This window comes from Salvia hispanica, chromosome 1 (genome assembly GCF_029641045.1).
Source record: "Salvia hispanica isolate PSC_SH4W2 chromosome 1, Shi_PSC_v1, whole genome shotgun sequence".
Lineage (NCBI taxonomy): Eukaryota > Viridiplantae > Streptophyta > Magnoliopsida > Lamiales > Lamiaceae > Salvia > Salvia hispanica.
In genome coordinates, this window is record NC_142692.1 from 20,541,338 (window position 1) to 20,554,499 (window position 13,162).

At 34.9% G+C, this 13,162-nt stretch overlaps 1 protein-coding gene across 1 annotated transcript; it reads right to left on the bottom strand.

Annotated features, from left to right (window-relative positions):
* Positions 1-1,138: 1,138 nt before the first annotated feature.
* Positions 1,139-4,523, bottom strand: FER (Malectin/receptor-like protein kinase family protein). Its single transcript, XM_048124859.2, has 2 exons — positions 4,365-4,523; positions 1,139-4,018 (listed from the first exon to the last, which is right to left on the bottom strand). Exon 2 carries the CDS (start codon positions 3,975-3,977, stop codon positions 1,347-1,349), a length of 2,631 nt encoding a protein of 876 aa, XP_047980816.1. The 5' UTR covers positions 3,978-4,018; positions 4,365-4,523; the 3' UTR covers positions 1,139-1,346.
* Positions 4,524-13,162: the final 8,639 nt, after the last annotated feature.

A 13,162-nucleotide genomic window follows, 5' to 3' on the forward strand; every position in this document is an offset into this window, starting at 1 on the left:
ATTGCAAATAGGTAACATGACATTCGGTAATAATATGTCATGTATATATATATGATGTGAAGTGTTTGCAAGATTATTCAATCTGCCAAACAATGTGTTTTTGCTGCTAATTTTCAAACCCTTGACGTATGACGAAAGAGAAAAATTCTCGAAATTGCAATGATTCAGTATTCATCTTATCCTATAGTTTTTTTTTTTTTTTATGGATAAATGAATTTAAATTTAAATATCAGGTTAAAACCATAATGTGATCCTATATTTCCGATTAGATTTAAATATCAGGTTAAAACCATAATGTGATCCTATATTTCCGATTAGATGACTTGTTCCCATATTTAACAACTTTCACTCAGGCACGTCATCACATATAATAACATACAATCTCTACCAAAGGGGAGTGATCAATTGCTAACTCATCATTTAATTGCTAACTACAACTAATTTAAGGCCATAGAATTTTAGAAAATGTGCGGTCTACAATTTGCCACGTGTAATTTTCATTTTTATTAATAAAATAAAAAAAGATTAAAAAAAACGCCAAATTAGAGTATTAGATGAAAATGTCAATATAGTGTTTCGGAAATATCAACACAATGCTGTGAGAATGTCAACACGATGCTTTAAGAATGTTAACCCATTGCTTATATTGACATTCTACATGTATTATATTGACATATTTTATATAGTATGTTGACATTTCTGCTTTACGAAAAAATTGAAAAATTTTCAAATTTTTTTTCAAATTTTGACGTCGGAACATATGCATATATGATATCGTTGGAATCCTTATAAAATTATCTTTAATTTGATATATGTTATATGAATTTAAAGTTTTGGGATTTCTTTTAAAAGTTAGTTATAACTAAACATGTAGTTAGTTGACATTAATACCCATATTGATATTTTATGAAATTAATCCTATGGCTTTATTTACGTTTTTTGTTTTTTGTTGATCGTATTAAGATTTCTTGATTGATGATCTAGACCCTTAATTTGAATATCTAATGACTATTATTTAGTTGTAATTAGCAATTAGGTATTGAGTTAGCAATAGAACACTCCCCCTCTGCCAAATCCACTTTATATCTAAATTCTATTATTACAACACAACTATATTGGGCGAAAACAAAGGAACAAATTATTGTTACACAATCTTTCAGTATGGATAAAGTTTTGTAAAATGTTTTGGGCTCAAACAGATACACGAGATATAAATATAAATAAATATTCAAGTAGAAGATTAAAAATAAGATACAACAAAAAAATTACAAATAAAGAAAACCTCTTCCCGCAGTTATAGGAATACCATGAGTAAAGGGCAAAGCAAAGTTGTTGCTCATATCATATCACCTCCCTTTGGGATTCATTATCTGAGAAAATACAGCGCTCGGAGTTAGCCCGTCCGAGTCTTCACTTGCAAGGCTGCGCCCACCAATGCTCATCGACAATCCGCTGCTCTTCGAATCTGTGATGTTTCCATCAAAGCCCGAGGATGAATCAGGGTCCTTCTTCCCCTTGCATGTGATGTCGTATGAGTCGACATCTATCTCGCCAAGACCCTTCCCGCTCTCCTCTGCACTCTCCTGCAGCTGCAGCGCAAATTCAAGGTTCCACAGGACGTCCCCCATGGAAGGCCGGTCCGTTCCAATGTCGGACACGCACTTGACTGCTGTCTCAGCAAATTTCTTGAAGCATTCTGGAGCTATCTTTCCCTTTAGGTAGGGATCCATTATCTGGTCGAGGATGCCTTTCTTGTAACAGTGCTGAGCCCACTCGGCCAAGCTGACTTGTTCTTTGGGAAGTGCAGGGTTTAGAGCTGGCCGAGCACATATGATCTCAAACAGAACAACCCCGTAGGAGTAAACATCAGATTTTTCAGTCAGTTGTTGGCGCCTGAAGTACTCCGGATCCAGATAACCGAAGCTTCCCTTAACAACGGTGCTGACGTGTGTATGGTCCAGTGACGGGCCAGTTTTTGAGAGACCGAAATCTGAGACCTTAGCCACCCACTTCTCATCCAAGAGAATATTAGTTGTCTTGACATCACGGTGAATGATTGTATGTTTGGCGCCAGTGTGCAGATAGTGTAAGCCACGAGCAGCACCTATGCAAATCTCAAGCCTCTGTTTCCACGGCAAGGGGGGCTTCTGGGTCTTGTATAGATGCTCACGAAGGGTTCCATATGCCATGTAATCATATACGAGGATCATTTCACAGTTCTCTTCACAGTACCCAATGAGGGAAACCAGGTGACGGTGGCGAAGCTTTGACAGCATTTCAATCTCAGTTTGGAATTCATGAATACCTTGTTCCGAAAGAGGGTTCCCACGCTTAATTGCCACCTTCGTGCCACTATCAATCTCTCCACGGTAGACTTTTCCAAAACCTCCAACCCCAAGCAGGAGAGCCTCATCAAAGTTGTGAGTGGCAGACTTGATCTCAGCAATAGAAAAGTGTCGGCAAAGATTTGATGGCAGGGAGGAGGCGTAACTGCCTGTGGTGTTTGTCTTTGCAGAACTGGAAGAATGAGAATTTCCATACAAGGACAATGGAAGCCAGCCATCACTAGTGCTAGAATCCTTCTTCTGCCTCCGGCGTTGGACAACTACACAGACAATCAGACCAAGAACAAGAAGTGCAGCAATTCCACCACCAACCGCTCCTCCAATAATAGCTTTGTTATCTTTACCAGATCCAGAGGACTGGTTAATCAATAAATCATCTGGTGTCTGTGGAAGAGGTTGTGGGTTGACACCAGCAAGATTACCAGTTGTATCATTTATTTTAAATATTTCGACTCCATTCAAGATAGCATCATAGTACTGGGGCTTCATAGAAGTGAAAGGATGCAATGCAAGCCAAAAGTCCTGCCGGGGAGCCCCATTAGGAACAAAGACAATATAGTCCTTGTGTATGGGGATTCCATTACCACCTGCCCAAGCAATCACATCTGCCTGCTCCTCTGCAGTCTGATTATTCATGAAGATACTAAAAACTCTTTGATTTACCTTGGTTATGACATCTGTAACTTCGCAGAAGTGAAGCCTAACTAGGTAAGAGAATCCAGAATCAATATCGAAGAGCCAAGTTAAGTTGTAATTCTGGTTGATAGATGAATTTGGGCCCATTGATCTCAGGGTGCTGTATACATCAAGAGGGGCAATGTAGGTTGGGGTGTCAGGAGGATATGCAATCGTCGTGTTATCAGGAACCTCTGTAACCCCATTTGCTGCACCAAAGATATAATATGAATCATCACGCCATGATCTGAACAGACCTGTATCACCAGATGAGGAAATGTCATTTCCACCCACATTCAGCCGGTAAACGTTCTCCAGCGCTGTGCTGTTGTCAATATTGAACCCAGTGGACTGACCAACGACAATTGCAGTCTCACCCGGGCTGTAAATATCCGGATGAGAAATGACCTCAATCCCATTGACGAATGCATACGAGTTGGATGCATTCGGAGATGGGGTGAATGTGACATTCAACACTTGATCCGGGACATTTACAGAGAACTCCTTCATCAAATAGTCGTAATTCAGAGCCTCCGTGGTCAGAGCAGCACTAAAGTTCCTCATCAGGGTATATTCTCCAGAAGTTACTGAGAAGACAGCATCCGAAGCATTTAGGCCATTATACGACGCAGGATAGAAATGCAAGCGCAAGAACTTGCGACCGGAGGCCACTGGGAAGCTGTAGGTGAAGGAGGATTGAAAAATCCGCGCAGACATGTAAGGAACCTCCGGCACAGACGGTTTCTGTACCGATGCGGTTGCAGTTTGAGACTTGGTACTTGACAGAGCAAACTTTGACCCAATGTCCGATGTCCATTTCCGGCCATCGGTGTCCGCCGAATCAGGAGGACCTCCACAGTTCAAGAAGATCTTATCCGTCGGTGAGTAATCAGCTGCTGAAGCTACATCAATCAAAAATACCACCAACACAACCACAAGCTTATTGCTGTTCTTCATAGATGATGGCTGGAAAAGCCTAGAAATTAGCCACCTATTTTCTGCAAAAATTAAATTGAACTACATCAATCCCTAACCTCTATTCCAACCACACCAATAGATCTATAAACTGCTCAAAATCATCCCAAACATAAACATATTATTGATTATAATTCAACATTACTGCAATGCTCAGAACTCAGCTCTCAACTTCACAAGCATAAAATTCAATACATTAAACTTAAAATACAACTTTAAGATCTAACAACAGGTCAGCTCCACAAGAAATTAAAACATTCTCGCAAATAAAAAAAAAAGGATATGTAGCGTAATTTCACAGATCCAGAAGAAATCCAGCTCAAAAGCAAGCTCGAAGCAAATTAAAAACGAAGAAGCAATAATAAATACCTGAAAAATCAGCGGCAGAACTCCAAAAATGCGAGCATTCGGCAAGAAATGGAAAGTGACAAAAATTAAAAAACCAGCAGAGATAATCTGAGCTTGCAGATGCTGAAGTTGAATGTGGACGTTTTAGAGAGAGAAATATGATTACAATAAAACAGGATAGAGAGAGGTTAAATACAAAAATGTTTTTATATTTGAGATTTGAGATGACAGTTAGCGCTATAGAATTCATTTTTCCTAATTCCTAATACATTATCTGTCATAATTTAATAAAATAATCTTATATATATAAATGATGGTTAAATAATAGTAGAATTATTTTATTAAGTTGTGAATGTGGATTAGGAATGGTGTAAGAAAAATGAATCAGGAAATCCATTCCGCCCAGGATTAGCAGTTAATGAATTAGTTTAAGCGATGACGTGTAAGCTTATTTTATATTTACAGCAGTTGAAATAATTGACATAGATATTAAATGTTTTGGAGTCGTGTATTTATTGGGTTGGTAAATTATCTTTATTGCAGCAAGTGGAAGAGCAAATTGATATCTAGTTTATTTTCAAGTTTTGTAGTTTGTATACTTCATTATAAAATATTAGTTTAATGGAGTATTTTAGAGTTCGGCATTATGATTTTTAAAAAATGGAATAAATTGATTGTGGTTGGATGAATAGCGAACGCGTCAAAAACAGAAGAAAGGGTGGGCCCAGTTTTGATTAACGCGGTTTTTGTTTTGTGTACACCAATTTTTATTTAGATCAAATATGAAAGAAAACCCAAATTATAAAATGAATTAAACAAAACATTTATATAGGTATATTTATAAAGTCTAAAATGAGTGGAATTTAGGTAAGAGTGAGTTGTGCAATGGTTGTTAAGTGGGCCCTGATAAGTGAAGGAACTCACGTTGTGATGTGGGTCCCATTCCCATACATGGGACCACCCTCACCGCCTCTTCCTTATTTACTTATTCCATAGAACTAGATGGCTCGGTCACAATTTTGATGTATCATATTTGATTGCAGAATTTTTAATATATATTTTTATTTAATAATTAAATAATCACAAAAAAATGTAATAAAAATGAGAAAAAAATGAAAATAAAGTAAAATATAAAGAATTGAGCTTGTTGGAATTTTGATTCGGGGGTATGACTGTGACATAAAGCTTTAAAGTGTAAAATCGATCAGTTTTCTTCTATTTTACTAATTTAAAATATTTGAATGTCTTAGAGCATCCACATCCGTGCTCTTTGGTAAGAGCACGGACGTGGCCCAAACCCACTTTTACTCCCTGCTCTTAGACAAGAGCACAACACTCATATCCATGCTCTTCCGCAAGGACATGCTCAAGGGTCTCACCATTCCATTATTTAATTTAAAGAAAAACATTACCATAATATTAAAATGTATTAAAGTTACCCGGATTACTATTACAAATTAAAATAAATTAAAAATTACATAATTAAAATCCTAAAAATTTAAAATTACATAACTAAAATCCTAAAAATTTAAAATTACATAATTAAATTCATAAAATTAAAAAAACCCACTACGCGTTGCCGAATTTCGTCAAAATGTGTTTGATTAGGTCTTCTTGTAGCCCATTGTGGATTCTGCTACCGCGCATTGTGTGTCTTGTTTCGATCCTCTCGCCCACCGTCGTATGCACACCTCGGCGTGGGGGAGACCTCGTGGTTGAGCTTCCGGCTTCATCCTCGTCGTTAAAGTTAGCCGCCCTCAGACCTTCATCAGCTATAATCATATTGTGCAAGATAATACACGTGTATATGATGTCGGCAATATTCTTAACGTACCACAGCCGAGACGGGGCCTTTACAATGTTGAATCGGGCTTGAAGGACCCCAAAAGCTCTTTCGACGTCTTTCCGAGCAGCCTCTTGACGTTGCGCAAAAAGAATCTGTCTCGGGTCTTGCGAATTGCTGAACGTCTTCACGAAAGTCAACCACAGTGGGTAGATACCATCGGCTAGATAGTAACCCATGTGGTATGCATTTCCGTTGAAATTGAAGTCGGTTGCCGGTGCTACACCATTCAAAACATCATTGAAGAGTGGTGAAGAATAGAGCACGTTCAAGTCGTTGTTGGATCCGGCAACACCGAAATATGCATGCCAAATCCATAGGCGATATTCGGCGACCGCTTCAAGGATAAGTGTTGGGCCACCGCCTTCATCGGGGCGGATCTCCTAATCCATTTTTCCTACACCTACACCTCTCACAACTTAATAAAATAATCTTATACATGTAAGTGATGGTTAAGTGATAGTGGGATTATTTCATTAAGTTGTGAGTGTGGATTAGGAATGGAGTAGGAAAAATGGATTAGGAGATCCACTCCGTACCACTGCACAGTTCGATTTTTGTATGAAGTGTCTCCATATATAATAAAATAGAAATATTTGGGTGTACAGTTATATCCCCTTGTTATACATTGGATTCGTTACTTTGGATCCGCTACTAAAGGCAACCCACGACAACTTTCACCAAAGCAAGAATCTAATGGCTCCACAAAACTAACAACACAAGAACTAGAATTGCATTCCTTAATATCCAATCTAAGTCGACAATAGATTAAAATGCAACCACAAAAGATTTTGAATAGATCTTCAAAAATGAAGAGGAATGCTCTCAAAAGAGTATTGGAGTTGTAGGGATCAGACCACTCGGGATTCGCTAATTACCGGGACCTCTTTTATTTGATTGAGTCTGAGATGGCTAATCTCAGAGATACAAGCCAATACAAGAGTGATACTAAGATTACACTCTACACTAGTACAAGGAATTACAATTGGAAGAACCCTAGACTAAGTTCAAGTATCACACAGAACTTGAGTCTTCATCTTCTTCAATGAATCCTGCACACTTAAGTAAAGATATTAGTAACACAAGAAACGATCCCGTAGGATCTAATATCCAGAACAGAACTAAGCAACTAAGAAAGAAACAGTAGGAATATGGCTCAGGTCACAACGGTGACTGCACTAGGCCAAGGACCTCCCCACTCATTTCTACCACAAGTCACAAAGAGAGAATCAGTCGAAAGAACTCAGGGACCAGAAACCTCAGTTTCACTGAGTACACAACCAACGTAGCCTCCTCACACAAGGATCAACACCAAACTCTTGGATCACTACTCAGCAACACAAGAACCTCGAAGAAACCTCCAGTCACCACCACATCCAACACAGAAGTTGGATGAAACCCTAGATCTGAGAAGGAATACACTAAGTCTCACTTCACTCAAGATCTGAACCGATGAACAGCTTTAGAACCAAGTATCAACGGTGAGAACAAAAGACTGGAGAAGATAGCCGGCGAACAAGGCCGGAATCTAGAGAGAGGTTAGAGAGAAGGCAGAGCAAAGGCGCAAGAGAGAGGGAGTTCTGGAATCGAATAATGTGTAACCGAAGAGTCAGTAGACTCATAACAAACACACACATTAATCCAACGGCTCAGAAGCACGATCCTTGTGGAGCTGCTACGTGGCATGCATCTGTGCCATCAAATAAGTAACAGGCCTGCAAAACCGGGCTGGACTTATTATTAACATTGGGCCACATATTAATTAAATGAGCAAGCCCAACATAATTAATATACAGGTCCAAAACACAAATAGTCCACATAATATTCAACATGAGTGTTTTTACAATATTATTCAAAGTTGCCATGTAAAAATCTTAACATGGGTATTTATACTAGAAATCTAAAAAGAGAAAAATAAAACAAATTTTGGTAAAAAATGAGCCATTTTGGGCAAATCGGCTGACCGAACGTTTTGCTAGGTGCCTGACGTCCGCCCGCGCAAACTTTCTAGACAAAAAACATGATACTCGACAAAAACGCCTGATCGGGCGTTTCTAGTTGGATAAAAGCCCCGACAGCGCATTTCTTTCTGCACTGCGCGACTTTCTTAAATTGGCTATAACTTCTTCTCTCGGACTTTGATTGGGGCGTGCAAGGTACTCATGCGAAGCCCTTTCGAAGACGAAGACAATGGTTATTGTAGAATCGAATTTGGACATATTGATAGGAAAATTACTGTTCGAAATCAGGCTCCAGTTCCACTTGGTTTCTCGTCAACCCATGACCCTCGATATCGTTGTATTCTATGATTGATAACACCCGGATTCACATCATCCTCTCCTTCTTTGTTATCCGGTTATTCGATTCTTCTTTCGGACACCCGATTTCACATCACACATGTTCCACGATCTGAAAGCTTGTATTAGGCTGTAAATAACCGATCTTAGGCTTTCATAACATGTGTTATTTCATTACATATATACGATAGTTGGTCCTAGTTGGAAGACGTTGCCCCTACTTTGGTGTGGAGATTCAACATTGCATGAAGGCCTACGGCTCGACTTAGTAATTAATCTTAGTTGCAGAATTTACTAATAAACATTTGGATTTTCTCTAGTTTACAGCTGGTAGTTTGGATTGTGTTTGATCAGATACACTATTTTCTCTTTCTGCCTTTATGTAAGATATTCTTACCATTTTATTAGCAAATTGTTCAACTTCTTATTGTTTTCATGTGTTAAGAGACCTCATATACTCCTACTTTAGTATTGATTTTTAACCTCAAGTGTTCCAGACAATTTTATACAATTTTCATTTATATTTCTTGTATGAAACTGAAATACATGAATACGTCTACCAGCTTTCTTAATTCTAATTTTGTATCTTGAGTTCTACACTTATGGAAACAATTACTAGTACATGCTATAGTTGAGACTTGCAGCCCAAATTAGTAAATGTTTTTTTATTGGGGCCAATTGTTTTCAAGTTACAATTAATTTTGTGAGATATTAATGATACAAAGATTGTTAAGTTATCTATTTAAAGTAGGATTTTATTAATTTGAAGAGATATTAAAATATACATAAATGACTTCTTTGCTTTACAAGAAAGTAAAGTTCGACAAGAAATATGATTCTCGAGAAAATGAATCGTGGGAAATGATTTCTAACAACTTCACTTTCCCGTGTTTAACATATTATCAAGATTCTAAATTTAAAATTTAATTTAAACAATAAAATAATAATATAATAATTATTTTTTTTTCGATAAGTAAGTATGAATTAAAATTTTAAATTATATTAAAAATTAAATTAATTAATTATTAACTTATAAGATAATAATTGTTGTATAAAATGATAAAAAATTATACTGCATTGCATACATAAATATGTAAGAATCCATCCTAAAACTGGTAAAAATAACAGCTTGAAAAATATGGGAATTAGAATTCTATAAACTTGTAGTATATCTTTCCTTATTTTTAGAATTTTAATTACTTTCTTAATTTGATTAAAAATAAAAGCAAACACTAAATTTTTAAAAATAAGATTATTTTTCCAAAGAGAATTCCCTCATATAAAAATGCCCAAATTGTTTAGTTGTCGACTTAAAGAGTATTTTTCCAACAATTATAAAAGGGTTGAGTTCCACTTTGATTTCGATAAAAAAAAAAAAAGAAAGAAGCAACAATAGAATCCTACTAATATTCAAGATTTGAGATACTAAAAAGAACATACTCTGAGACAAAAATAAAAAATAATTTTAAAGAATATTTTTGAAATCTCAACGCATTATTAATAAAATGAATATAGTTTAACGCTTAAAATGATGATATATCCTATTTAAACACATCCACGTTCAATATGCCATGAAAACTTGTATCTTCAACCTTTTCGTTAAAAATTTATGCATTAAACTATGAGTGATCAATTGCTAACTAATTAGCAATCTAAAACTAAAACTAAATCTTAGTTATAAGATTAGAAGATCTAGTGATTGAAATAATGTCACATGAATTATATTTTTAATTAAGAAAATTAATAAATAAAATTAAAGGGTATTAATGTCAATTCTCTCTCATTAAAATCATCTTAAAACTTTAAATTTACGTAACTCTCTCGATTTAATTTTTTTTTCGCAAAAAATATATCAAATTAAAGATATTTTATAAGGATTCCAACGAGATCTCAATTGCATATGTTCCGACGACGTTCGGATGATGAAATTTGATATTTTTTATTTTAGTTTTCGTAAACGTTGATAACCAGATTTTTATCAACAAATACATCAAAAAATCTCAATAAAACCATGTAAAAATCTCAATAAAACCATGTAAAACTCTCAATAAATATGTGTTGATATTTTCTTGTACTAGTGTTGATATATTCTTATGTCATATTGTTGATATTTGTAATACACTATGTTGATATGAAAAAATATTCACAGAAATTATCATATGATAACATAATGACGATATTATCCTTTTGGTGATATTTTATTTACTATTTATTGAGATTCGTAAGATTTAATCTCATTCATTTATTTTAAAATCTAAGGGTAGAGATTTGGTCTTAATTTTGGATTAGGGTGCTATAAGCATTATAATATGACTCATTAATAGTTAATATATCATTAAATTATACTCTTACTTCATTAAATACTTATATCTTCAACTTTTTCGTTAAAAATTTATGCATTAAATAGTTAACATATCATTAATTAAATTATACTCTTACTTCATTAAATACCAGAATTATAAAATTGGAAAAAAATATATTTAGGAAAAGTTGAGAATCATTGGAAAATTGTATCTTTATTTCCTTGTAAATATGGCAAAATTATTAAGTTATCGACTAAAAGAGTATTTTCCCCGGCAAGAAAAAAGTTGAATCCCACCTAGATTTAGATTTCAGAAAAAGGCAACATTATATTCCTACTAGTATTCAAGATTTCAGGTACCAAAAATAAACGCAATATTTTGAGACAAAGTAATTGAAGGAACTGGCAGCGGAAGCGAGCGGATTTTTACATGCATTGATTATCATAATTTAACAATTATTAATCGAGCAAATAAATCACATAATAATCATATCTATTTAGCAGATTATTTAGACAAAATCTATTCGCGTAATTCTCATATGTATTATACTCATAACTTGAATTAATCATGCTTTAAGAATATTGAAATCTAAAACATGCTTTTCTACGGAACAGAAATAATACCTAATTAATTCTCCAAAGAATTGATGATGGCTACTTTGAATACTAGACCACGGATCTTCTATCTGGTTCCCGAACTATACTCCAATATCAGTGTGGGCTGATCTCACCGGAATACTAAGACTTAAATAAAGAAGACAGAAATTCTACTCCTAAGAGGAGATGAAAAATTCGAACCCTACTCTATAAAGGGGGGACGAAAATTTTGGTGTAAAAATTATATTTTTTGTCTCCTTTATTCTCCTATTTATATTAAGTTCTTTTGGGCCCAGACAGGGATCTATGGAAGGTTTTGGGTATGGGCTCATCCAATTTACTATTTACTAATTAAATTGAACCCACAATTTAATATAAGCTTTAATTGGAATATTACAAGCAACCCACTACAGAAGTAATATTGAACTCTCCCCATCCAAATCCGAAATTATAAGTAATCCGGGTTTTCGTTTTAACTTTCATTTCCCGCGCTTAAAATAAAAATGTCCATTAATTAATTAATGTCTGCTATGGACTTAATTAATTAACTTCTTATTAATTCCAAGAGTGGACTCAGCATGGAACGCTTATTTATTATTCATAGAGTGATCAAACTCCAACTAGCTAGGTTCCGAATAATAAAGCCTTGTTTCGCGCTCCTCTTCATGAGGACATTATCAAATGAGACTCACCTCGCGCACGATTCAATATAATAGCAATCCTAGCACCGCTAGATATTAATCACCACTACCCAATATATCAGGATTATTGGGTTACGAAAAACTCGCACTATTTGATAAGTCAGAGTAATGCATAATCAATACCGTATGCTCAATGCTAACCTACATTGATTAAAAAACAAATACTCCATTTATCAAGACCTCGCCTTCCAGTAGATAGCCCAAGGACAAGTCTTGCTATTAGATCCGTTCAGTGCTATACCACACCAATGTCATCTTATTTCAGTAAAGCTTAGAAATATGCGGACTGACATTGCAACCTTTCACGATGGATAGTCTAATTCCATCTAGGTTGTGAAATTCTTCTTTCTCTTTGTTTAGAACTGACCGTGTTACCTTAAAGTGGACGCCGCCCACAACCAGTCTACTAAAACAAAGACTTAGACTTTGTTAAGTTAATAACTTATACATTTAAACATGCAATTAACATCTATTAAATGTAAAACATAACAACATTATGACAAAAATAATATGTTTTATTCCTTGAAAAATAAAATAAGAGTTTTACAGTATTCAATCATTCGAAACGTGATTTCTATTATATACAAACTCAAACAGTAATAATTTGAAAAAAAAATATTTTAAAATCTAAACGCATCAATATAGTTTAACGTTTAAATGATGATATATCCTATGTAAAATACATGTTCAACATTTGAGTTTTTCACAATTAACCATACACCAACTCTCATTTTAATTTGTTGCAGAAAACTTCTCTAATCATATATATTAATAAACCCAAACTCATTTTTGTGTTGTTTTGTGGAACAATACCAAAGTCCAAATATGAAGCTTTTGCAAAAAATTTGTGACATATAGTAGAAAAATAATGTAAAATTTGATTTGGTATAAATAATTGAAGTAAAAAAATAGTAGTAACTTTTTAGTGTGATATATACTCAGAAATGAATTTAAATTTGATATAAATGGTTAGAGATACCCTTATGGTCACGAAAACTTCTACATTCAAACTTATTCATTAAAACTTAGGCATTAAAGAGTAAACATCTTATTAATTTAATTATGGAGTAATTATTAAG